Below are 26,943 nucleotides of genomic sequence, written 5' to 3'. Positions count from 1 at the left end.
AAATCCTATAGAGACAAGGCTGAGCAATGGAGAAAAACACAACCAGACCAGGGAAATCACAAAGAAGCATGCACAAACAGAAATATATATTGGACGAGCAACAGAGAGTAATAAAAAGTAACACACAGAGAGGAAAAGGCAGGAACACATAGAATGAGACGATGAGCAGAAGGAAGAAAGTTGAGTGTGAGTTTTTGCCACACTGTGTGACTCAGACAGTAGTGTGGAGGTTCAGTGATTCACCCTCTGGATTCAGCCTCAGTCCCTCTAAAAGGTCAACGCTTCTTTTAAACTACCTGTTACCACCTCTCCCTGTATATGCCACAGTTCATTTGCCTTCTCTCTGTCAATGTCTGTGTTTGCAGCTTGTGCTAAAGGTGTGTTTGCATGCGTGTATGTGTGTGTGCTTCTTGCATTTCCACTTAGCACCAGCAGTGGCAGTGCCCACTACTCCTGCTCCAGCCAGGACTGGTGTCACCCTGAGGCACAGGCCCGTGTTATGACAGAAGACTCTGTCCAACACAGACAGACTAAATGCCACCTAGCCTGCTGTTTAAGGGTGTGAAAGTGTGTGTGTATGCCATTGCCAAAAAACACCAATTGAGATCTTGTATTACTGCACTGGGACTATTTCTAAAGATTACACATTCTTCCACTGACTCCAATATCCAGTGACAGTTATGGTGATAACTGCCAAACCTGTGAAAGGGTTTGTGTACATTTGGAGATTCATAGTCTTATATTCCAGTGACTTACACTGTTATTATTGACAATGCCACAAGAGGTTAGGGCCATTTTCCAGAAGTCAATCTGGCTGAAAAAAATCAGCTGAACAAAACGTTTATCTTTGATCAGCTGGATTTGCTTCTACACACCTAAACCCTAAGTATGTTGGTGACACTCACTCAACATCATTAGTGTTTGTGACACAGCTCCTAAATCAGTCAAACATGCTGTAGACATGATGTGTTTAGATGCACTGTGACTTACACTTACTGAGGATGTCATTATCCATTTATCATGGTTAAACATCTATAAATCAACATTTAAATCCTAGGGGAAAAAAGACACTCCTTATGAATCCAGGAGTTTAACTGAGACCTGAGCTTTCTTTAGTGTCACACTACATCAAACGTATAAGTTATAATAGCTAATTTGGTGTACAGCATCTCACAGACCCCATGGCAAGACATTATGCTTCCTGCTCGCATCCCCTGAAATTCTCCAAATTATGCAAACTGTCTTTCTAAAACGCATGATTTTCCCTAAGACAGTTTGTCTTCACAACCAGTATTTTTTGTGATATGATTGTAGCTCAGAATGTCCGACTGACATCGTTCTTATTTTTTCGGAACACTGACACTGTCCTCTATCTATTCATCAGGTGTTTTTGTTTTGTACAGAAAACGGGCAGTGGTGCTGTGAGGGGCTGCAGTTGTCTCTTTTTTGTCAGACGAGTACCCACAGTGTCACAATTTAAAAAAAAAAATCCCTGGTTTAGGGTAAGGTAATAAATCTTTTTTCTGTCTTTTGCAATTTTGAGTCAGCAAGAGTTTCACAGAAACCAGAATAAACCCAAAGGAATCGGCATCTCATCTCATCATACCCACTGTCACATCACTATTATCATCATCATCATCATCTTCATTGTCACAACATCATCATCATCATCATCATCATCATCATCATCATCATCATCATTATCGACCAATACTTTTTCACTTACCTGCTTGCGTCCTGAGGAGAATAATGAATTCACAGAGAGGATTTGATCTGAATAAAACATTTTGATCTGATCTCTAAGCTACAGTTAATCATTGGTTGGGTTTCTGAACCAAGTCCATCCCATCAGTAGAGGCTACTTAAAGTTAAACCCCGCCTGCTCACTGGCCCACTGCCTCAGTGGTTAGAGTGCTAGGTCAACGGTCAGCTGGTTGATACAGGTGACCCCCGTGCGATGGAGGTCTAACAGGGGAAGAAGGTTGTTTGCAGAAATGGGTGATGAGTGGATGAGATGTAGATGCAGAGTGGAAAGCAACAGTGAACCTAGTCTAAGTGGCTGTAGATTACTGAAAGGTTTTCTCTGTGTGCTTTCTGTGGCATTGGAAAAGAAAAGATTGACAGTGTGAAGCAAAAGCTTCACCTGCGTTTGCTCATTAACTACATAGACTTCAGAATTTCTTGACTGAAGGTCCCGCATGTAAATTCAAACAGAAAACAAGCTGACTGACATAAACTATTCCATACAGTCTGATTTATTGAAATAGCCCGATGGTTAATAAGTAAATACATGTTAAATTAATAAATGATCCACTGGCTTGAGTCAGGGTATATAACTAAAAGAAGAAAAGTATGAAGAATGTGTGTGAGTGGTGGTACAAAAGAAAAGGAACAGAAGAAATGTACAGATGCAGGTAGAGGGGGAAAAAAAATTAAAAACTAAGACGCAGGGTGTTGGCACTAAAAGCATGCAAGTGACTTTCATTGCATGTTCCTTATATTCAAAGCAGAACATTAAATATGTTCCTTTATACAAATCCTGAAACTCTCCACTCATATTTTTGTATGTCTTTTCATTCTCTTTCATTTCATTTCACATTTCCACTCTCTCACACACTAGATTTGAGTGTTCGTTTTGGCGTGCGCTTTTGGACACATTTGAGTATATGCACATACTTGAAAGTTTATGTTATGTGTGTGTGTGTGTGTGGTACATACAGAAAATGAGTGAATAGCAGGAATTTGTGTTTGTATGTGTATGTGCATACTTTCTTGCGTGCCTGTTTGCAGCTGTATGAAAGCAAAGTTAAAGCTGCATGCAGGGCAGATGACCTAGAGCCAGACACTGCTGTGTTTGGTTTAGCGCTTAACATGGAGGATGAAAGAACAACATGAAAGGAGGAGGAATGAGGGAAGGAGAAGGGGAAAATAAAGAGTGAGGTGTAGCATTGGCCATTTAGTTTAAAAAAGCTGAGACGTGGGAAAAGAACAGAATTGTGTGATTGAGAGAAACAGGGAGAGAAAGCGAGCTGAAGCTTGTGTTTGTACCGTGTGTGGGTAACAACATGTTCTGCCCTCTAGTCCAATAACTGATCTGTTGGATGCATCCAAATTGAAAAGCATATGAGTGCATCAACCTTATTATGTGCATCTCTCTCCCCCTCCCTGAATTCCATTTCCCCTTCTCGCTATCTTCATTTTCCTGTTTGTCTCTCACTCCATCCGTTCATCCATTCCCTTTTTTTTTTGTCTTCTCTCCTCTCTTCCTGTTGTTTTGAGTGTAACAACTACCTGAACCCCACTCAGCCTCAGAAAACCACCATGCCTTTCTATTTCTTTCTATTACAGCTGTTCACTGTTTTTCTGTGGAAAGGTAGAACCCTTTTTATGTTGTATTAAGCAAAATGAAAAGTGTCTTTTCTTCAACCTTGCAAATCTCTGCTTTAACTACAAATTATGTTCTGTTCCTCACATATCACAAGGTCTCCCATTGGGTTTTGACACAGGTCGTTTTTTGGAACCATGGAGTTTGTGTGTACTGCCAGCTATTTGGTGCCAGAAAAGCACAATGTTGGCAAGAAAGTTAAGCCTGGATTGAGCAGATTTTGGTCAGACAAGCAGCAATCACATTGACTGTGTATTCAGGCCTGAAAGGCACTTGTCAATCAAGCAAACCAAGTCCAAATCATTTAAATCATTTGAACTGCCGCCAAAATGTTAGGATTAGCTATTGTGACCCCATTCCCTTAAAATGAATCAGATTTATTACACTAAATGTACAGTTTATTAATATATATAAACTACACTGACTTTCTTTCTCTACAAAGCTGTCACTGGTCTTTTCAGTTGTCCTGCTGCTCAAACTGCATCTTCAAGGACACTGAGCCATGGTGGATTCTGCTTGCGACCCCTCTTTCTTCACTCTCCCATCCATCTTTCCTTCCACTTTCATCTATCTCTTCCCATCTCTCCCTCTCTCTCTTTTCCCCCAGTAGTCTGGGCTAATTGTTACATCGTTCTAGTACTAAAGTCGTCCTGTGTAGGAAGCGTGGCTGACCGCCGCTGGGTCTAACACGGCATGGGGGATGGGGAATTGAACAAGCATTGGCCGTCAGAGCTGGTTAGCTTCACAGAGCTCCTGTCACAACTACACACACAATACAACCTGTTTACTACCCAGGCCCCCTGCAATTACCAGCTCCCCAGCAGGGGCCAAGCCAGCGCCTGGGGAGAACTAACACTAACAGCAGAAAGGGAGGAGGATGAATGCGGGGAAGGGAGAGCCCCATTAAGAGGCTCAGGCAGGGTGGTGTGTAAGTGACAAATCCTAGAGGGGCAAGTGTGTGTGTGTATGTCTGTATATGTGTGTACTGTATGCTTGCGACTGCATAGTTTGGTGTAATAGATCTGATGCTAAAGGAGGAGTGGCTGACAATGGTGTTGTACTGCACAGAAAGCAGAGCAGAAGAAGACATGAATTCAGCAAATGAAAGGAAGGTAATGGATGTATAGTGTTATAGGGCCCTTGGAAAATCAGCTTTTTTTTCTATTAGTCTATAAACCCACCATTAAAATGATTGAATCAATAAAGGAAGGAACTATCTATGCAATAAACTGATGTAACGGATGGACAAGGATTTTAGAGTGCTGGGAATGAAAAAGAAACTGTATAAAAGTATTGATGTGTTGGGTATGTATTGCGTGTGCATCAACCTGTCACCATGACCTGGCCCCTGACTCACAGGGACAGTGGGGCAGTGAATCAAGCAGCAGCACGGGACCCCTACAACACAGCACTGCTTCTCACAATTCTATTATTATTATATAAAATAACAAAGGACACTTTGTAATGCCCCAGAACAAAGGTACAGTTTCAAATGATCTGTAAAAAGATCTGAAATGGAGAAGTCATTTCTTAATTATCAGTTGATTAGTCATTGAATTACTAATTATGGCAGCCACTGTCAAATCAGAGGATGTGACAGGGCTTAACAGCAAACAGATATTGAGAATGTTTCAGTCTAAAAAGCTTTTTAGAGATTTTATAGGATTACTTGAAAAACAGTGGGTTAGGGAGCCCGTACCACCTGGACTAACTGTTATAAAACTCACATTATGTCCCACAGACTTCACTTTTTCCAAGGAGTATCTGACAAAACAGGTTTTTTTTCTCTAATTATCCTCACTGGTGGGGTGTGCACATCTACATTAGCAAGCAACGGTACACTATAGGCAAAAGACCATTGAAATTGGGATGTTAGTTTCTCATGAGTTGCTGTCTCTTATCCACACCCTCTCCAAACAGAGCACTTCTATTTGATCTATCCTCTTCCCCACTAATCCTCCAACCATGCTTTTCATCCTTTCCACCATAAGTCATCAGATACTCCTGGAAGCCATTCCCACCTGAAATCTCATCATCTATCCAATCTGTCTTTCATCTTTCCTCCTCCAATCTTTCCATCTCGGACTATTCTAACAGTGGGAATGGCTGTAGTGATAGTCAGCTGTGGTCTAGAAGTGGACCTCTTTCTCCCTGCCCACTTACACTGCACATCTACGCGGATGGACTTGATGGCAGCCACCCCCACCCCGTTGTCGGCCTTGCAGTAGTAGCGACCCCCCTGCACCCTCTGGATGCCCTCAATGCGCAGCGTCTCATTGTAGATGGATGTTTCCTGGAACTTGTCTGATGCACTGCCAGCCGTCTTCGTCCACCGTACCTGGAAAGAGCGGGGGAGGGGAGAACATGTTGAATTGACAAAGATGCTGTCGGTGAAAGTGAGGTGTACCGAAGGACAGAATCAGTCAAAGTGTAATGGAAGAAAGTTAAGATGGCAACAGAAAAAGACTTTTGGCTGTTTCCAAAAAACCTTAAAAGACACCCACTCCAGTATTTCTCTACACAAACAAATCTTCATGTTCATGCACACTATTCATATCAGTATTAAAGGATGGTGTTTTTTTCATTCTGAAGGTCATTTAATTTAGAGGATATGTTGGATAAGTCACTTCTTCACTTCATTTTTGTCGATGCCTCCAGACAGCCTTTAATATCTGTTTTTGGTACTATGAGAGATTTTGGTGAAAATGTGTGCTCCCTGACAAAACTGTCATCTTTTTCTGTTGCCAACTTAACTTTCTTCCAGAAAATACTCAACAAAGACTCTGTCATAGACATCATGTATACAAACAAAAGATGTGGTCTGTTGAAATTTATGTCTACATAAAGCAACTTCAAGAGATTTCACTGCGTCAATAAATGATGCGAATAACTGATCAAAATCAGGAATGTAGTTGTGTCTTTTTTCTTGTGGAAAAAATCTCTGTCCCAATAGAGTGGAAGTTAATGACACTAAGCACTGTACTCTTAGTGTGTCCATGATGCTAAACTCAGACCACTAAGAGTTTTGACAAACTCTATATGGCTTTTCCACGCTTCAATTATCCCATCAAGCCGTGGGAATGCTGCACAGCTGACAGCTACATGATACATTCACTCCACTAATCAGATGCACACACACACGCACACAGACTTCAGAGCTACATGAAAGCCTGTAAACTCATCAACACTGAAATGTTTTTTCTCGCTCTCATGTATGTGTGTGTGTGTGTGTGTGTGCGCGCAGTCCATTAATCCCTATTAACCCTTTTGCCTGTTATCAACATCGTAGAGGCTATCAACTGTGTCCTGTTGAAGAGGTCAGAGAGGATAATGGACAAAAGTCACTGATACATGCATGCAAATGGTGGGTGTAGAAGTGTGCCTTTTCCTGCTTTCACGCACAGTTGTCTGCTTGTATTCCTGGATATGCACACAGTATCAGCATACATATTCACTCCAGCATGCATGCAAGTGTGTGTGTGTGTGTGTTTGTGTTGATTAGAGAGCAGGTTATATGGATTAGCAGATTATCAGGGTCTGTGTAAACGCTCCCTGTCTGTTTATTCAGCTCTGTTTGTGGGAGGGATTTGCAGGAGGCAGAATGCCATTGATCAAACGAGCCAAGGTGAGCAATGAACCGAACCCTGTCTCTCCATGGTTTAGTGAGTCCAGTTTGCATGTGTGTGTGTGTGTGTGTGTGTGTGTGTGTGTGTGTGTGTGGGTGTGCGGTAGTTTAGGAGAGACAGAAAACAGGAGAGAGTGAAAGTGAGCATGAAGTGTGCCATGTTCTGCTTTTATCCTGCCATTTAAGGATTAAAAGATGAGTGGAAATCTTACAAATAACAGACATTTTGTCTGCTTTAGCTTTGGAGAGGCAGTTGTATTCATAAGATTATAAGGAACATTAAGATTAGGTTCAAGTTAAGAAGAATATTGATGGTAAGATTATGTGGTAGGGATTTTGAAAGAGGGGAAATAACATAATGTATTTCAGTTAAAAGCACTTATTGGATGTTTAGTGGCATGTCCCTTCTTTGAACATGAGATTGTAATGATGTATTGCACTCAGTGGGGATGGAAGTAGTATATGAGCTTACAATAATACATCTCAAGTATTGTTATAAAAGGACATCCTGCATCCTGGGGTAAAAGGCACGAGGAAAGTATGCAGGGATACAGCAAGACAAAGCGTGTAAAGAAAGAATAACAATGTGAGCTGGTGAAAAATACAGTAAGTAAGGAGAAGGTGTGTATGTGTGTGGGACAAAAAAAGACTGCATGTGTAAGTGAGATACAGTTTTTTTTTATTATTATTATTTCAGCGAGTGAGAGCGAGAATAAGAGGGAATGATATACACAGTATCGGTGGCAGCTGTGTGATGGGGAGAGAAAAAGTGCGTCACACTGGGAGTCGCTACACCAGGGAGGCAGATGAAGTGAAATAGAGAGAGGTGATATTGTGAATAAAGGGGATATTGTGTGCGATGCAGATGACAGCCAGGCGGCAGAGGAGCCTATATCTCCGTGTGACACCAGCAGCTTAAAACCATCACCTACGCTCTCTTTCCCTGACCTCTTTCGCTCTCCCTCTACACCTCTTTCTTCTCTCTTCCTTCTATAGAGGAGTGATGCTGGTCTATTTTTTTCCACTCGGGTCCCGACGGATTGGTCTGAATATCTCTCTCGGTTCTTTTTCTCTCTCCCTCATCTTATCCCTGTCTGGGCGCTTTTCTCTTCCAATCCTTTATTTCTTTTACAAAGCTCAGGAAAGCCAAACATGCACTTGTCATCAGATCTTGTGTCTGCATTCACATCCATTTACACGCATTAAAACACACACATACACACACACATTCCCCCAGACTTTCTCCCCCATGCAGAGACACACAGACATGCTAAGGGATGAAGATGCATTTGTTGAGTCAGAGCCTTTTGTAATAATAGCTCTTACATTTGGTTAGAAGTGTAAAGTGAAGGGAAGGTTTGGGATCCCCTGGGATGAAATGCAGCAGGTTTTGTTAGTTGTTTCTGTATTCAGCTGGGGAGCTGTATGCTGTCTAGGACACAGATGTTTCAACAGGAGGAAGGAAACAGTGCACAGAGAAGAAGACGATCTTTGTCAGAGTGTTGCAGGAGGAAGTTAGGGAGCACTTTGTGTTTGCTGCCCTCAGTGGGCTAGTAAGTTTTTACATTAGTGGTTACATGTTGTGTGATTATCATTCACAATAAATCCCTTTCCAACCAATGCATGGCAGTTTCTGCATTGGTAAAACCATAAACTCGCAGTTATAACTTCTCCTTGAATAGTATCAATACTGTCTTGTTTATACTGAGCCAAGTTATTAGAGTCTTTAGGGTTGAAGCTTAAATTACTTCTGGCAGATTCTGCAACATTCACTCAGCAGCGGAAATGTTTTGGATGAGTTGTTGGGATGTTATTGTGGTCTCCTGCTGCTTATGGTAATCAGATAAACAGACTTTATCGACATTGTCAACCAAGTTGCAACCTTAGTAATAGCTCACAGCATCACCAGCGACAGTATGTGCTGTACTCCATAATACAGATGGATATTTTAACAATACACCCAGATGCTACTGTAATAGGTACATACACCTTGCTAAAGCCCCCACAATCTAATACAACAGCCCAGCAATAAAACCTAACTTTATGAAGCTTATAAAGTTCAGATTTTGTTCAGATAGCGGACAAAATATTGGATACACCTTTTGATGCTCTGACTCCGAAATGATAGAGCGAACCAACACCTTTCTGACACATTGTCCACAAAAAGTGAACATTATGAGCTTCATAAATGTAGCATTTATTGCAGAGCTTTTGTATTGGATTACATTAGATTTCGCTTTAATAAACTGCCAACAGATTCCAGCTTCAAAATCAGCCAATCTGTGTTGACTTGCGAGGAAAAAGACAAGGACAGCTAATTATGCATGATAAAATATGGGTCAGAGACAGTGAAGGTTTGCTGTAACATGGACTGAAGTGAAGGAGTGACAGAAAGAGAGGAGAGGAGAGGAGAGGAGAGGAGAGGAGAGGAGAGGAGAGACGACAGGTGAAAGGTGTGCACTTTTTTAGGTGATGGGGGAGAAGGAGGCTAATGTGTGTCAACCATACTGACAGGTCAGTGGCCTGCAGCTGTCTGCCTCTCTCCACTCTGTTCACTCTGTGTGTGGTCTCAGTCTCAGTCTTTCTCCTCATCTCGCTCTTTTGAGGTGTGTCTCTGTCTCTGTTTCCCTCTGTCCCTTCCGTCTCTGCACGTCTAATGTCATTCATCTTTAACGTCTCTCATCTATCTTGCCTCCTTTACACACACATACACACACACTTTCCTTCCCACTCCTGTTCACTCTCCTCTGAGCCTCTAACTTCCTACTCCTCAGAGTGACACATCACAACAGGATCTAGCAGACATGGACCAATGGCTGTCGGAGCCTTTTGCCCTGCTGTCTAAGCTGGAAACTGTCAACACTACACAACAATACATAAGAGACCTTAATATTGCATTAGCATTCAGTCTAGAAAAAGGAGGTGGTTGTTTACATCTTGCTCTTTATGTTAATGTGTTATCAATATTCAGCACACCTGTCATAAATAATAAAAAAAAATGCAAAGAAACTGCCCTAATCTCATCCATTTTATTTTGATGCAAATAACAAACTGGATGGGTCACCTGTCGATTGTTTATCACTACACATATTTACATTTCTACCCGAGCATTGTGGAGAGCAAAGACTGAAGTACACCTGGCTAGCAAATAATAACTACACTGGTGACACATCATGGTCATGAAATATGAATTATCATGACATTGTGCATGAAAAAGCATGAATTTATTCATATAATACTCCACGAACAATGGTCAGAAAGTGGGCAATATGAACAGGTCCATGACCTTGCATTAGGTCATGCGTGACCTAATGCAAGAACAATATTCGATTATGTTACATTCTTACTACTTATATGATATGGTATCATCTTTTTTTTTATTTAAAGAAAACAGAGTTGTAACTTCAGAAAATAGATTAGAAAATGTATTTTACTGTCCAGGAAATTATATTTTTTTTGATCAGAAGAGTTATTGGAGATCCTGGAAATAAATAAAGTGTTAAGTGTGCAACTAATGCTCAGCTCTGTGAACAGACATAATAGCCTAGATGAGAGGCACCAACATTACTTTGGATAGTTGTGGGACCCCAGTACAGGTCTTTGATGTTTACTTTTGACCTCAAGCACTCTAAAAAACACTTCTTTCACCTACTAGTGATGGTTCATCTTTTCTATTTTTATCATTAATATCATTTTGTATTAGCATATTTTGATGACTTACATAAATGCAAATGGACTTGCCCTTTCTTATCTCTCTGATCTCATTAAACCTTATGTCCCATCCAGTGCTCTCCACTCTCAGAGGTTCCTGTCTGACCCTGGAGTCTGACTCATTTATTCACCTCAACTTTCAATTAGTCCTTATTCTCAGATTAGTTCAGGCTTCTGCCTTGTTTTATTATATAAAAGTATAAACTATGACGTTTCTGAAATGACATATGTAATGATAACTGTGAAAACTGTGTTGTATGAAAAATGGTGTGTTATATGTTAATCACAATACAATTGTTTGATGTTGACATGATTGTTGTGTCATCATTTTGTTCTTGTAAAGAAAGTTGTTTGGGTGGGGATTAATTTTAACACTAGCTCAAATCAAAATTTGTATTATTGAGATGCAACATGGCGGTGAAACCAACTCTGCTGCACTACGTGCACCACAGCTACCGTTTTTGACTCTTCATTGAAGTGAAGTGATATAATCTTTCTCAAATAGTCCCTATCTTACCCGTGCTACGGTATGCCATATCAAAAAGCATACCAAGTTAAGAAGTTGGGGCTGAGACTGTCATGCTTGCTGTAAGCAGTCTGAAGCACAGAAAAACCCAGAAACTGCAGCCTTAATTTTAAGCCTGGCTGCCTACCTTTCCTTCATGGCAAAAGTTGCTCTCATCAAACTCCCTTTCATCTCACAGGTGGTGTCCAGTTCTTTTTTCATGTTGCCTCATTGCATGTCTGCAGACTTTTCTTGCACAAGATGCCATCTTTGAGAGTGTGTTTGAGCTTTACACTAAGCCATCTGTCTTCATATCAACCTGCCTCATTTGCAAGCCTAGTGGAAACCTGACAACGGAGAAAATTTACCTGTTGCAGTACTGGGATTCTGAGGCATCCACACCATTGTGAGAGAGTCCTAAAGTCCTGACTATATAGTTTGCATCCATCAAAACAAACTTTATCTTGAGTTCTCAAACACAGATTATGTAGTTATTCTTGTAACACATGTTAATAAGCAAAAACCAATAGCCATTCAGCACATATGATGTAGTTCAGTGTTCACAACTGTAATATGTATTCAACAGCCAAACATAAGTGGGTTTGTAAGGTATTCCATTCATCTATGTACATTATGGGTTATTGTGTGTAGACTGTAAATCAGTTCAATCTGTTCCAAATTAAAACTATAGCACATTAAATTATGCAAAAACTGGTTATTGTGCAAGGTACAGTGACGACATTTGGATTTTAATCATGTGTTTTATTAAGTCATCTGTCACATATTTTGGTAATACGAGTGTACTTATGATAGATAGGTCACAAACATGTTGAGGATATACATATATCTTAGATGTACTAACTTACAATAGATTGTAATCAGTTACATAAATATGAGTAGTATCAGGTGGAAATTCCAGCTTGATGTCATTTCTACATGCCTCTGAATATGATGACTATGTTACTTACATTCCCCACTCATAAAATACTTTTTACTTCTGCTTCTGTCTAGTCTAATTTTCACCCAAACGTGTCAGTGCATCTTGAACTGCACAGGCTGAAAACTGCTTTTGAACTTAAATTAGTTGTTCACGATGGAGTTAAGAAGAGACTGTCAAAATCAGAGTAAAGGGAAAGCTGTGATGTTTTTCTTAATATAGAGTTATTCAACGATCAAACATTTTAATGTAGGCTCACTGTACAGTAACAGTGAGTGTGTTGTGCAGGTGTATTAATGAGCACAACATAAACAGCAACATTTCAGCATTACTAATGCTGCAATATCTTTGTAACTGACTGCCTTCTTTGAGCTGTCGTGTTTATTTGATCAATGAAACTACTATTTTATCATTAACTATGATGGACTACGGTGCAGAAAAACTGTTTCAGTTTTTTCAGTCCAATTCAAGTCATTATTTATATATTTTGGGGTGTCACTTGGTACTAATGGTTAAGATAAAATAACCATGCGGTATGGTAGAGATACACAAGATACACAAGTCCGTCCTACTGCACAGACTGCTCTGTGCATCAGCCTCCACAAAACCAGCAAATAAATCTCCAAGACGCTTGAAAAGGTACATCTGCTGCATTATCTTGTAAATACTGTTTTTATTGCAAGGTCAAGACTGTGATGACACAACTTTACCTCTAGGAAATTGTTGGCTTATTACTTAGCGGCTATAAATCCAAATACATTTCCAACATGCAGTATTATCTGATGAGAAGACTAGGTTGAATATGATGTAGCAATGGTTCTTACATCTCCAGAATTTCCTCACTGAAGAGGAAATGTATTTTGTATAATATTTATGTTAAAAGACATCTAGGGTCAAACATTGACCTGGTTGCTATTCAGTTATAATATTGCATGATTGGCTAAAAACAGAACACTGATACCTCTGTAGGAGAAAATACAAAATAAAACTGTAAGCATGTGTGTTACAGCTGGCTACATTTAATAAAACATCTGTTTCTTTTTTTTTTATTTGTCTAAGGTGTGGTTTTATGCTCCTTAAAATCTGTGTACCAATATTTTATTATGAGGCCTATTTGTTTCAGAAGACACCACTCTACAGTCAGCTGATATGCTTACTGAGGTGCAAAATTTCCTCTGGGATAGGCTTAAAGAAGGTGAGGATGATCTTAGGAGATTACAGTTCACAAATCTACATGGGTGTTGCTTGTTATGACACAATTGCTGAAATAAGTCCTTTGCTATTGTTTTGTACAGATCTTACACTCAAAAATGATGTGAGGTGGCATGGTAGTCCAACCTGTAAGGCAAATGTCTTGACATGATGAAACAGACGAAACCCTGTTGGTCAAGTGGCTATCTGAGTGTTGCTTTTGTTGTTGTTTTTTATTACAGTTAAAACCTCTAACCACTCCTCTCACTAGTACAACATGGTACTGGTGGCAGTCAATAAACTATGGCATCAGCAAAGCTGAAGCTTAACTAAGGCTTGGGGTGGATCAGAATACCATCGTGTATCAGATCCTAATTGCTGAACACGCAGCTGCTGACCCAGAGCTGTTCAAGGCACTGCAAAGTCCACCTTTAAAAGAAAGGATAGCACAAGGTTTACAGAAGTTTGCAGGGGAGCATGAGCCTAAAGGCTCAACAATTCTACAACAAAAGGCATGGAATATTTTCAGAAGCTTAAAAAACTCATTGTTTTATTTGTCTCTTCTATAACTCAGGTACCTTAGCTTAAGGTGTCACTGCATCTCTGCGTTTTATGGACCCAGTCTGTAGTCTACAAAACGCTGTTGTGAAGAGTTAAATCCTTTCTTGTTTGACATAACTCTAAGCAATGCTTACAAGGATTTCCCCCTCTACTGCTGCTACTTCCTAGGGTGTTACAGGGTTTGATTCCTTTATATTCCCTCTCAGTAACCTACCAACAGCTTGCTAGGCCTGCCTTCTACAATCTTTCTAACTCTTTTCTTGATGTAACGTCAACAGAGTTGTCGATACAGTGCTATCCATCCAACTGGCTCACTTACCGTGAATAGGCTTAAGATAGTAATCCTGTTATCGGGGAATACTACTTGGCGCGGACCCACTCAGACCCACTCACACATACACAAACACAAGCGTAAGCACACAGTATGCAAGCTCTTAGGGAAAAGTGTGTGAGAGGAAGAGAGAAACCCGACAGAAATGACAAAATGATAGAAAGAGGAGCAGTGCTGTTAGTAATGGCAGCTTGAACCGATGATCATTGCTCACGCTTTGCTTTGCAAGCAATGGCTGAATTGAATGACTTAAAGTGATGTAGTGTGGATGACATACAGGAGAAGACTAAATAAACTTGTGCATGGGAATATCTATTTTAATTATCTGTCACTGGGAGGAGAGATGGAGGAATAGGATGAAGGATCTGAAAGGAGAGAAAAAATAAATGGGTGGTTAAAAGACTAAGAGAGTATAGAGTGAGTAATAAATATCATTTCAAGCATCACTGGCTGCATGGAGGTTACTTTGCTGATTCATGGCATCAGGTTTTGGGAAGCTTAAGTAGAACAGAAGAAGGAGAAATGCATGGGAACAAGAATAAGACAAAGAGTTTCCTTTCGTTTTTCTTTCATCTGGACATGAAAAAAGAAAATTTGGGCAAGGAAAAGGGGTTGGAGAGAAGACATTAGCAGTAAACGAGAAGAAGAAGAAGAAGTGGACCAAGAGAAAGCAGAGGAAAGGAGAGAAGATTTTGAGAAAAAGAATAGATGAAATTAAAAGAAAGGCACAAAAGAGGAGAGAGCAAAGCAAGGAAGGGAGAGGAGAAATACAAGAGAAGGTTAACAAGGGACAGAAAATATAAGCATGATTAATAAGAGAGATAAGCAACACTACACAAAAAATGGACCAGGGAAAAAGGAAATATTTAAAAGTAAAAAAGGAAATGAAAATATTAAAAAATGAAGAAAAATTAAGGAAAATAGTCTAGTAATGTAAGAAAACTGAGAGAAAAAAGTGGTGAAAAGATGAGATGGATGTCAGCTAAGTAACATTTTCATAATATGATAATATGATCTCACTGCCTTTTTAAATGTGTAATCAATAGTCTAGGTAATTGGCAGGACTACTTTAAGCCAGTAGCGTTTGTCAATATGAACATAATTGATTTCCCATACTTACTCACATCATTTAATAGCGTCTATCATCTGAATAAAACTGAGCAACAGTTTGCCCTCAGACTGTTTTATATATAAATATAAATATATATATATATATATGTGTGTGTGTGTGTGTGTGTGAAACACCTTCCACAGCTCAGTGCAGAGATCACACAGACACAAAGTTCAATAAAACTGACTCATTGATATTGAACCTGCCATCCCTCTCTCTAACCTTGTCATACAATATGGATGCCTTTATCGCTCTTTCTGCCTCTGTAATATGAGACCACAGCTGTGATAAAATTTCAGGAAGCAGAGGAATCATCAACATTTACGATAAAGTCATGATCTTTAAAAAAAAAAAAACCTCTTCATGAAGTCTTTGACGCTGATGACGGTGATGTTTGTTTGCAAGCAGAGATAACAGTTGAAACTATGCTATTTTTTTCTATGTCTTTCATTACTTGCTTTTGAAAGACACCAGATTTTTAAGCATATTTAGAAGATCTGTTTACTTGTCTTCTCCCATTTGAAAAAAACACACATTTTTTGAGATTACTCAACATTTCCTTGACCATCAGATGGAATGAGTCAGAGAGGAAAAAACATAGTAGTCATAAGCAGCTTTCTACGAACGACGAGTTGACAGCCATCAGCAGCAATGTCAGCCACTACCTTACACACTCTGCCTATGTTAGATGTGTAAGTTGTAAGTAGCGGTGGTAGTGTGGGTTATCCAATAACCCCAAGGTTGGCGGTTTGATCCCCGCTCTCGCTCGCTGCGAGAGTGGGCACTGTGTTCCAACAGGTGCCAGCCTGGATGGGTTAAATGTGTAAGTAAGAAGTAATTTCACGTTCAACGTGATTAATAAAGTTCCTTAAATTAAATTTAAAAAATAATAATTAATTAGCACAAGCAATGGCATGGGATAGCAAAATTTGAGCTCCCCCCTTTTTGTTGTGTGTGCGCACAGAGCAGATGATGTCATTGCTGAGTGGCATGATAGATGCCAGGATGCTGAGAAATGAAAAATGGAAGGAGGGAGAGAGGGACAACAAAAAAAAAGCCTGACAAATACCTATCTACAGCATTTATTTGTAAAGATGAGCCGATATGTATCCGAAAACCAATAGCCAGTGATTCAGCTACATCGATAAACGACCACTGATCTGACCCAAAGTCTGCATGCAATTCGTAAAAAAAAACAATGTTCCAGCTTAAAACAAAAAGGTCCAATTGACTGTGCTCATTACTTTCTCTCTGCATTCCTGTGCCTGTAGCTTGTGTGTATGTGTTAGTGTGAGCGACCCACACGTCAGTGCACAACACTGACTAACGTCTCTACATTGCTTTAGCAGTCGTCGAAATGCGCAGCAGCAGTAGCTATCATGACATATGTTGGTGGGTGACACAAACCTCATTACTGATTAAAGCAAACAAGATGTGCACCAGTGGCGTAGAACAAAATTCAGGGGCCTTACAGCCTTACTGGTCCCCCTTCTGCTTTTAATACATCTGTTGTCATACCTACAAATAGCTAAATAAAAAAGTTAACACAATCTGCTATTAAGGCAATTACCAATTCTTTTCTGGAGCTTGTATTTGTCTATCTCGATCTTTGTCTAGCCACTATCCAGTATAGAAAGGCTACATTTTTCTTTATGAATATAGACATTTAGACACGGCCTTTATTATTTTTAGTTGCTTGTCTGAAATATGTGCGTTACCATGGCAGCAGACACTCCAGAGACAGTATGGAGTTGTACCCCCCAGACTCATCACAAGCCATATTACGTTTTTGTTTGTTTGTTTGTTTGTTTTTGCTTCAAGATCTAATTTGATTTAGTCTTCTCTCTCACAGTCTCAAGCAGTCAAGGACACAGATGCAGAGACTCACTTGAGTACTCTCATAGACACATCTCAAGTAGTTTGGTTCTGTTGTGTTATTTTAGTTTCGATTTGACCCAAAGTGTGAAGTGAAGAGATATGCAGGTATTTAAAGTTACCTTTCATCAAGTGTCGGATAAGTGATTGCAGTGAAAAGGTTGATTAGCTTGTTGAATTTATCCAAACACTGCTTCATGAAATCAGAAGCACAGCGGCAATTCCTCCTACTTTAAGCCACAACATAGGAAGTGTTGACAATTTTATGTATGTCTAGGCCACAATTTACTTTGTCTACTTATAAAAAATAATGCATGTACATTGCTTTGTAACAGAACGTCCTTCCAAAACAGTGAATAAACACCAAACAGTGCTTTTGTGTGCAGCACAGTACACAAGTACACAAGACGCAACATTGCCCAAAGCTACTGCAGCAGATGTTCTCTCTGCTTTTCTATTGGAAGCTGAAATTCACAGTGAACATAAGGAACACAGACAGCTCATGCTCATCTTTTTACCTTGTCTGTTTCTTTTACTAGTGGTCAGCATGTCTTTTGCACAGTCTGGTTCTCATTACCAGTATTTGCTTCGTTCTATGACTTTATGCAGATTTATTCTGCATCCTTTGTTTACATTCGTACACTCATACACAAACATATAGTTGTATAGTCAAGCATATGGTTGTGGGTAAAACATCCTGTGTTTTTTATTTAAGGTGGGTGGAAGCTTTTATTTCTCGAGGTTTAAAAGGGAGTTGTATCATCAAAGAGAGTTGAAGGTGCCCTGTCTCTCTTCCTTCTCTTTGCCTTTCTGAAATATGTAAGTATTATAGATTTCTCTGTCTACAGAATCTTTCTAATTTTACTCCATTGCCACATATCCATGTCTCATCATGTCATCATGTCTTCCTTCTATGTTTATCCTGCCAACTGTCCCTTCTTCATTTTGCCAGAGAGATGAAAAGTAGTTTGGTTGCAACTTCAACCTCTGCTTTCCAACTGTCAAGTGACACTCGCGCCTCTTTTAACCTTTTTTCTACCTATCTTGATCTTCGTTTTCCACTCTCTTTCTTCCTCTTGTTCATGTCCCTCCATCTAGTTAGGGGTCAGGCAGTGACCTTGTTTGCGTCTAGGTCGTGTTCCCGCTGAGTGCCTGTGCAGCCTCGTGCTGCCACCTGATCAGCCTTGCTTTCAGCCTCACTATCGATCGCCTTCCACTCACCCCTCAAGGACGGAAATCCAAACCCATATTCCAGACCGCAGCCTTCATCTCCCTCCCTCCATCGCTCCTTCCTCCCCACTTCTTTCTTTTCTCTGCCTCTCCACTTTTCTCTTCTATGGCTCTCTCCACCTTTTCTTCTCTTATAGAATTCATCACACACACACACACACACATGCACACACACCAGTCTCAAGGTTGCAATGACCAGCAGACCCATGAATAAATAATAAGGAGGTAGGAATCACTTTCAGAAAAACCATTTACTCTCCTATTGTGTTCTTGAAGAAGCCATGTGAGTGTGAGCGTGTGTAAGTGTGTGTGTGTGAGTGTGAGTGTGTGCAGGTGTGTGTGCCTAGTGTGTATATGTAACAAGAAAAGCTTTGTGAGCGAGACTACAGTGCTGTTAACTAAAAACCCTGCTGTCCCTGGAGTTAGCATGAGTGATGCTATAAGCAGCTGCGAGGTGACCTCTAACACTATGGTTTTATCTTGTGTCTTTCTTTCCTTCTTTGAAGAGTCTTAAAATATTCAGAGAAATAATCAATGTGCTTGACTGGAGGACAGCATATGAGGAAATCATTGCATATCATTGCCTCATCCTGTTGCCTGCTATCTTGAAACTCTGTGCTGTGATGCTTTAAATTTCTTAAAATGTTCTAAGGTCATGTTTGTCGCGGAAAGACGATACCTGAGTTTGAACCAGCTGTTTTGTGACTTCCTGCTAAAATATGCACACAAAATTGACTTTTCCCAAACCAAGCTGCTCCTTCAGGTGAACTAACTGTTTCTGACTTGATGTATGGCTTGTTGCAGTTGGTCTGAAGTGTAGAGAGGATAGAGATGAGAGGAAGCCCAAAAGAAATAGAGAAAAGAGGCATGGGATGGAAAAAAAAAATAGGGGAGCTAGACAAGGAAAGGAATGAAGAGAAAAAGGTCTGTTTGGAAGAAAGATAAGAAACAAGTATGAAAGAATTACAGAGAACAAAGACGTGAAGACATCTGCGGTGAAGCATAGGAAGAGTGACAAAAGACAAAGAGAGGGAGGCAGAGAACGAGACAATACTGTATGAGGGAAAAGGGCTGCAACAAAAAGAGGTAGAAAGAAAGACATAGACAAAGAAGGACAGACAGAGAGAGAAATGATTAGATTTTTCTCTCCTCTGTATGGATCAGGGCAAGAGCTCCCTTTTCAATCCAATCAAACTCAGGCAAAGGTAAACAATCAGTCTTGATAAAGGATTGGATAAATCCTCAATCAGACTCATTCTCAGTAAAGCAGCTATTTATTGGGCTGGCCTCACATGGCTAAATTGGATCCTCCTCCCTTTTGAGAGAGGTGAGGAGAGAGAGAAGGAGTGAGACAGTGGATGGGAAAGGCTACATCATTTCTGGGAATGTAAAGAAAGTTTTGTGGGCAAAAGAGTCCTAATAATACACAGCAGACAAGTCTTTCCCTGTAATACATCCAAACTGAAAATGCAAAAAAAATCAAAAGAAATCACTGCCGATCAGAACTCATACATCATATTCATATGATCTTAAATAGACACATCAAAATGTAGGACAAGATCGGCTCACTGCCAAAGCCAGAAAGCAAGACTGTGAATCAAGATTTGGAGCTTCTATGAAACAGCTTATCTGATTAATAAAACATGAAACTCTAATGTTTTTAAAGGCTCAGTGCGGTCCCTTTAGCATGTGGGTGCGCTTATCAGCAATTGTATTAAAGTGTTGTCGGTACAAAAGTGTAAAGTTTCTCTGAAGAATGAATACAGCGAGGGCATTCACTTTGAACTGGAGTAGATCCATAAATAATAACAAAGCAGCTAGCAGCCTTGAACATCTTGTGAAACCAGCAGGTCAATACAAACTTCTAAGTGAGGATGGGGGGAAAAAAGGCAGACATGGTTTACTTTGGTAGCTGTTCACCTATTTCTTTTCACTCCTCATGAGGTGATATCTACGAATAGGCCAAACAGGGAGGAGTTGTGTTCCAAAATAAGATCCATCACAGCTACTTCCCTAGTAAAACACCATTTTTTTTGCAGGTTTTGGCTATAATTTTAAATATTTCCAGTGTTGGGCAGTAGGGTCACTACAAACATTGACATTTCCATTTGAACTCCATTTCTCAGTAGTCTGGTGACTACCTACAAACACCAGCTATAGCTAATCACTAGCTAGCTACATTTATTTCACTGTCTATTGGAAGAAAAAGTGGCTGGTCATGGTAGCTTAGCTCACTACATTTCCCATGTGTCTTTGGAACTGGATATTTCTTTGCTTTAAGCTATGGGTATAACCTTTTCAAAACATCACTCCGGGTATGGAATAATGACTTTCATATAGACAATGTATTTGTCTGAGATAGCTGCTAATTGACTAAAACTTTAAAACTGTCAGGAACCTCTGCAACACTGCAGATTGAATGCACTTACATAGATGTAAATCAAAGCATGATTCAGCAGATTATTACTAGTCAGCAAGCAACATGCAATTCTGCCAAAACGAGTGCCAAGTAACCACCTCATTTTGAATTATGAATATATGCTTTTCATGCATTAGTTGATGTAAGCTCCTCTAGGTCAATGTCACAGATAATATCTATCCCAAGGCGCCATGACTTTGCTTTCTGGTTTGGACAAGAGAAAAAAGGCTTCATGAGCTTTTTTTTTTAATTTATTTTGGCTCACAAAGACAACAACTGTTAAACAAAATCAGAACATCAGAACTTTGTGCAATGACAGAACAGTACAAAGAAGAGGAGACATGGAAAGCTGTAAGGATGGATGAAGGAGAGCTGGGGTGACAGGGATCAGGTTATCAATACAGCCAATGGAACGCAGTGGAAACTCTGTAAGCCCAAAGGGACCAACTGCAGAATACTGCAGTGTGCTACTCCAGCAGAACACACCGGAACAGAGGTCAGCACACTCACTGTTTACTTCTACTCTATTTTACTTTATTCTATTCTACACTCACAGGCCTTGATGATGAATGTTTATCTGACTTTAATGTTTAGCGTGGCTGATTCCGTCTTATTTCTTTTTACAGGTTCTGATCGTTTCTGTCTTTTTAGATCCACTGGACAACAAAATATGGGAGAAAGAAAGAATGAAGATGACGTGATGATAGTCGGCCATGCAAAGTCTCTCTGTCAGCAACAGCTTCTCAGATGTTCAATCTTCTCAAAATCTGTGTTCTAAAATGGTAATGCACACATGTGAGATAAACATACTAACACACACAAACACACACACACACACACACACACAGGGGTACAGACATGATTATGTTGACTTTGAATCGATCTCTCCTCTTTATCACAATAGGCATCACCACTATGTTTCTTATCTCTTATCGCTATATCTTTCTTCATTCCTCTGGTGCGGGCATAATCTTTCATCACCCCGTTTCCCTTTATTTGTCCTTACTATGTTTCAGCCTATTGTTAATGACTAATCTCTGTCTCCCCTTCTCCAACAAACACTAACAGCAAATACCACAGCATGTTGTTTGTTTGCATCTATAGATTCAGTCAACTTCCATTTTTCCACAATTTTTTGTAGCCTTCTAACACACCGCACTGTCTTCATTAACAGATTAAATTTGAAATTGTAACATAAGAAGATGATGAATATGATATGACATGACATGACATGATATGATATAATATGACATGATACGACATGATATGATATGATATGGTATGATATGATATGATGTGATGTGATGTGATGTGATGTGATGTGATGTGATGTGATGTGATTTGATGTGATATGATATGATATAATAATGATGAAACAACAAGGATTTATTAAAAAAACCCATGACAAGATTGTCAATGTGTTGAATGTGTTCCATCATATTTGATTCGAACAAGGTTAGGACACAATTAAGATGATCTTTGTTTTCTTTAAATATGATCAAACAAGACATCGCACGACAGGTATTAGACATCTTTCTTAAATTGTGAAGTAATTTATAGCCGGCCCTCAATGACACATTTTGCTCTTTAAGATAATCTTCTTATGATTTAATCCATATATGTTGTCTCACCCTTCCACTGTCTGAGGGCATAAAGCTAATGAAATGTTTTCACTGCAGCAACTCTTTGTCTTAGTATGTTATCTATTTCTTTGTCTCCGTCTGCTTTTGTTTGTTACTGTGTATCTACATACACATCTTCTCCCAGACAGGCACACACAAATACACAAATGCAGGCACAGACACACAACACACGTTCAACCAATGTCTCTTTGCCAGGGGCAGTGTAAGTCTTGCTTGTGCACACCCTATATACATTTTACATTCTGACAATGTGACCAATGTGATCATTATTCAAAATATACTCCCACCTCCGACCCAGAGAACAAGCAATCACTGACGCAATTTCCTACATCTTTGAACTGCTGCAGGGAATGAACTTCTGTAGTATGTGTTTTTCAGAATACGTTTTGATAATGATTATTATTCCAGCGTTGGAGAAAATAAAAGTTTTATTAAAGTTTGTATTTGTTTTAGGGCAAAACAGCATGTAAATGTAAATGTGGTGCGCATCTGTGTGTGTCTGTGTGAGGCAGAGAGAGAACCAGAGGACGAGGGATGGATCAAATGAAAGAGAAATGACAGCCGCAGTTAGTATAGACAGGTTAGGTCAACAGGTCTGGGTGTAATTAGATATTGTAGCTATGTACAAATGATTAGTTTGCATCTGCACAGTCACACAGGCTGCCACACACACGCAGTCGATACACACTTAAAACAAACAGAAGAAAACAAGGCTTAGACACGGGCACTGTTTTATTCATGTTGATGTGATGCCAGTGGACATGCACCCGTGAGGAACACTGTTTTTCTCACCTCACACACTTGCACATAAAAACACACGAAAACACACAATCCCTCACAGTCACCTCAGTTCATTTTACATCTAACTCTGTAAGCACGCACACACACACGCACACACACACACACACACACACACACACACACACACACACACACACACACACACACACACATACACACAGACCCTGGTCCAAAATGTTTTTCTGAAGTTCAACCCAGGAAACCAGATGTGTCCATTGTTGGCTGAGTTGACTGCTCTGTGTGTGTGTAGTTGTTTGAACGCACATGTGACTGTGCATTTGTGTGTGTGTGTGCGTCCGTGCGTGCGTGTGTGTGTGCTCTGTGCTAAATGCCCTCATATATAGAATATGTCATCATGAAAGAATAGAGACCATGTTTCTTTGTAACCAACCAATCGGCTGCACTCCAAAGGCAGCATGTGCCACCCAGTCTGAGCTGCTGTATAATAGTATTTGTTATTCTTCACTTATTTCTAGAGTAGCAAAAAGGACAGAAGGAAATTGAGTGGCGCACTGAAGTGGAGAACAAACTTCATACTGAGATTTAGCAAATATCACATGTATTTATCTTAACGCAAGTGATCTTTCCTGTGTCTTGTACTATATTTTTAAGATCTACTAGTGCAGCTCTACATAAGCCTTAAAACTGAAACTGAGTGAATTATAAAGTAAAGTAACTTTACAGCAGGCAGTGCACATTTAGCCTACAAGCTGTTCTGGGGAATTAAACCCATGGCCTTTAAGTCACAAGCATATTCTCTAAATCCTAAATTACTGTGTTTATTCATCAAAACAAATTGAATGTGTCACTAACAACAAACACAAGAGAAGCATGGCATGGTTTTAGTTAGTGCCATTTTAAGGGGACTAACGGATGAGATTGTGTGACTCAGTGCAAAAACAGAAGCACAGTGACACTATAAACATGACTAATGGCTCTGGGATGTATCGTTTAATCTAAGCTAACCAGGGCAGGTCATGTTTTGTAACTGATGCTAATCATAGAAAGCGCCCCAGTCGCCTGTGGTCTTTACTGTCACCAGACATGTTTGTGTGAAAACAGGCACATCATGTAAACAAAAAACGAGGCTTTAAGGAGGTATTCATGCATTATAACTATATCAACAAGACCTTGGGCTTTCATATATTTGTGTCAGGAAAATGAAGGCAGAGATATCAGCTTGAATCAGAGACAACAATAACAGTCCAACAAGATCTCAGAAGGAGAGGTCTGAGAATGTGGAATCTCATTGATTACACAAGCCAGAGTACTCAACTCTGATTGGCCAGAGGATGGATTGGTGATATATATTCATGTAGCAGATTGATCACCTAGATATTATTATCCCTATAAAAAAAGAATCGTAATGCTGATTATTATACCCTACAGTAGGTAGCATTTTATGTAATTCAGCTTTGAAACCGCACTAAAACTGTATTTATTTATTTATTTATTTATTTATTACAATATTTTTGTATGGTTTTACGGCACCAGTCTGAATAAACCATGTATGTAGTTTGAACACACACTGGAAAGGCTTCACTCATCCATCCAGCCATCAGATGCCATGCCCAGATGCCATGTTCAACTAGTGGCATGTTGGATTGCTGATAACTTGTGTTCAGAGCCACTAGAAAAAACACTATTGTCCAAGTGTCCTTGAGCATGAGTCTCAAAACCTACCTGCTCACTCATTGAAAGTCACTTTTGATGATATGATTAGCATCAACATACATATAAAACAGTCCATCAGCAGGTGGTTTGGGAGCTTACCTGTGGTCGTGGATGTCCTTTAACAATACACTGAAGCACTAGCGTGTCTCCTTCTTTGATGGTGTAAATTCTCTCACTGATGTTATCATCCTTGACGTTACATGCTGCGCCTGAGTGCACAATCTGGGCGTTGGCTGGAGCTGTGAGCAAACACGTGGACACACACACACACACATGCGGAGACATGCAGACATACAAATACACACACACACACACACAAAAACAAAGAGAGAAAAACCACATCACATATTTAGTAACTTCGCTGCAGCAGAAAAAAAAAGGTCATTCGCTTGTGGGTGTATGTGTAATACTAGTGCCAGTATTGATGACTCAGATAAATAAATATATCACATTACTCCTGCATCTGCATGAGCGAAGCCTTTTACAAAAATGCTGTGTTACGTGTGTCGGTGTTTGATGAGATATGCAGCCATTTATTGGAAAATTGAAACTTTGGTCTCCATTAGAAGGTCAAAAGGCTGATTCTTCACTCTGGGACAGTGTTTTTGTTCTGTACAGTATCGAGTGTGCAATAACAGTCTCAAAAGTGAAGTGCAGATCCAACAGTACAAAATAGGTTTATTGAGGTCTTGGTGCAGTGTCAGACTGTATGATATCAATTTTTGAGGCATTGTAGTGGCTGCAGTGACTTCTCAGAAGACAAAGTTTATGACAAAGCAAAGTAACTCAAAGTAGTACGATTATGCAGAATGGAAATGACGTGCCTTCTTAGATCTGCATGTAAAAGAGACGCTAGCTCCTCGCATCATTTCCTTTTTATCGTGTTTAATCATAGCGCTAAGATGAGTTTTGTTTTAGTTGTAGCATTATGTTAACTTGCCATTGCAAACTGTTTCTGCTTTATAAGACAGAAACAACAGGCAGTGACGGCAGCTGCTGAAATATTGAATTATAGATGCTTGATGGGAGACCTCTGCAGTGGTGACAACTACAATATCTGATTCTGCACAGTTCTGACCCATCAGGATGGCTGGCTTGCATGCAAGTATCCTCGGATGACTTCACCTCCCCTATGATGAGGGGAGACAATAGGGAGGAGAGGAGAGACAGAGACAGAGTGAGAGAAACAGCAGGTGAGGAGGAAAAGGCCAGAGAGGAGTTTGAAACCCCAGAGAGAGGCGTGGGGGACGGGGAAGCACAATGATGTGATTAGCATCGATTCACAGGGAGAACAAATTTGTTCCTTGTGCACCCTGTTCTACAACTGTTATCATTGAACAGACAGGAAGGAAGTGGGTGGCCAGTTCACCTTAAACTTCGACTCGATCAGACATAACAACACTGAGCAAGATCTCCAGCTGGAAATCACGTTCAAAATAAAATAAGGTTCTGAAACTGTTAGTGCAGGTTTTCCTATATGTAGCAAGGTGGAGCTGCTAATAGCTTAGGTTATTGGAACACAGTGAGCTTGTCCACTTACTTTTTGTTGCATTTTAATGACACTTTACTAGAAAAGGATTTTTTTTGTCTCTTTCAAGAAACGATAAAGAAAAGAGAAACCAGATAGAATACTGTAGGTCGGATTCAGACCTATTTGCAAACATGAGGCAATGCACAAACAACCGTACTCTTACAACAGTAGGCTGTCTCAGGATAAAATAAAAAATGGGAAATCTTAACTGCATATGTGCACCATTGTAACTGACAACTGAAAACAGTCTGCTCAATATTTCTCCTCAGCTATCATTGTGTTTGTTCTCAATTTCTGAAACTGGATGTTTTGGAGAAGAAAAGAGAAACCAAGAATGCTTGTGGTATGATACTGCATACACAGCTTCCTCTGTGTGTATTTGAGTGAGTGTGTGCTGGTTTTCAGTCTCTGTA

The 26,943-nt window shown here is 39.9% G+C and overlaps 1 protein-coding gene across 2 annotated transcripts in view; it reads right to left on the bottom strand.

Annotated features, from left to right (window-relative positions):
- mdga1 (MAM domain containing glycosylphosphatidylinositol anchor 1) overlaps positions 1 to 26,943 on the bottom strand; it is a 162,887-nt gene that overhangs the window by 92,301 nt on the left and 43,643 nt on the right. For both annotated transcript variants that reach the window (XM_027281803.1, XM_027281804.1), the window contains exons 3-4: positions 25,099 to 25,238; positions 5,549 to 5,723 (exon numbers count right to left, since the gene is read on the bottom strand). In XM_027281803.1, coding sequence (XP_027137604.1) covers positions 5,549 to 5,723; positions 25,099 to 25,238 — 315 coding nt within the window. The remainder of the gene's footprint in view (positions 1 to 5,548; positions 5,724 to 25,098; positions 25,239 to 26,943) is intronic.

This window comes from Larimichthys crocea, chromosome VIII (genome assembly GCF_000972845.2).
Source record: "Larimichthys crocea isolate SSNF chromosome VIII, L_crocea_2.0, whole genome shotgun sequence".
Taxonomy (NCBI): Eukaryota; Metazoa; Chordata; class Actinopteri; family Sciaenidae; genus Larimichthys; species Larimichthys crocea.
The sequence above is the reverse complement of the archived record's forward strand: the minus strand, read 5'-3'. Positions and strand labels throughout refer to the sequence as shown.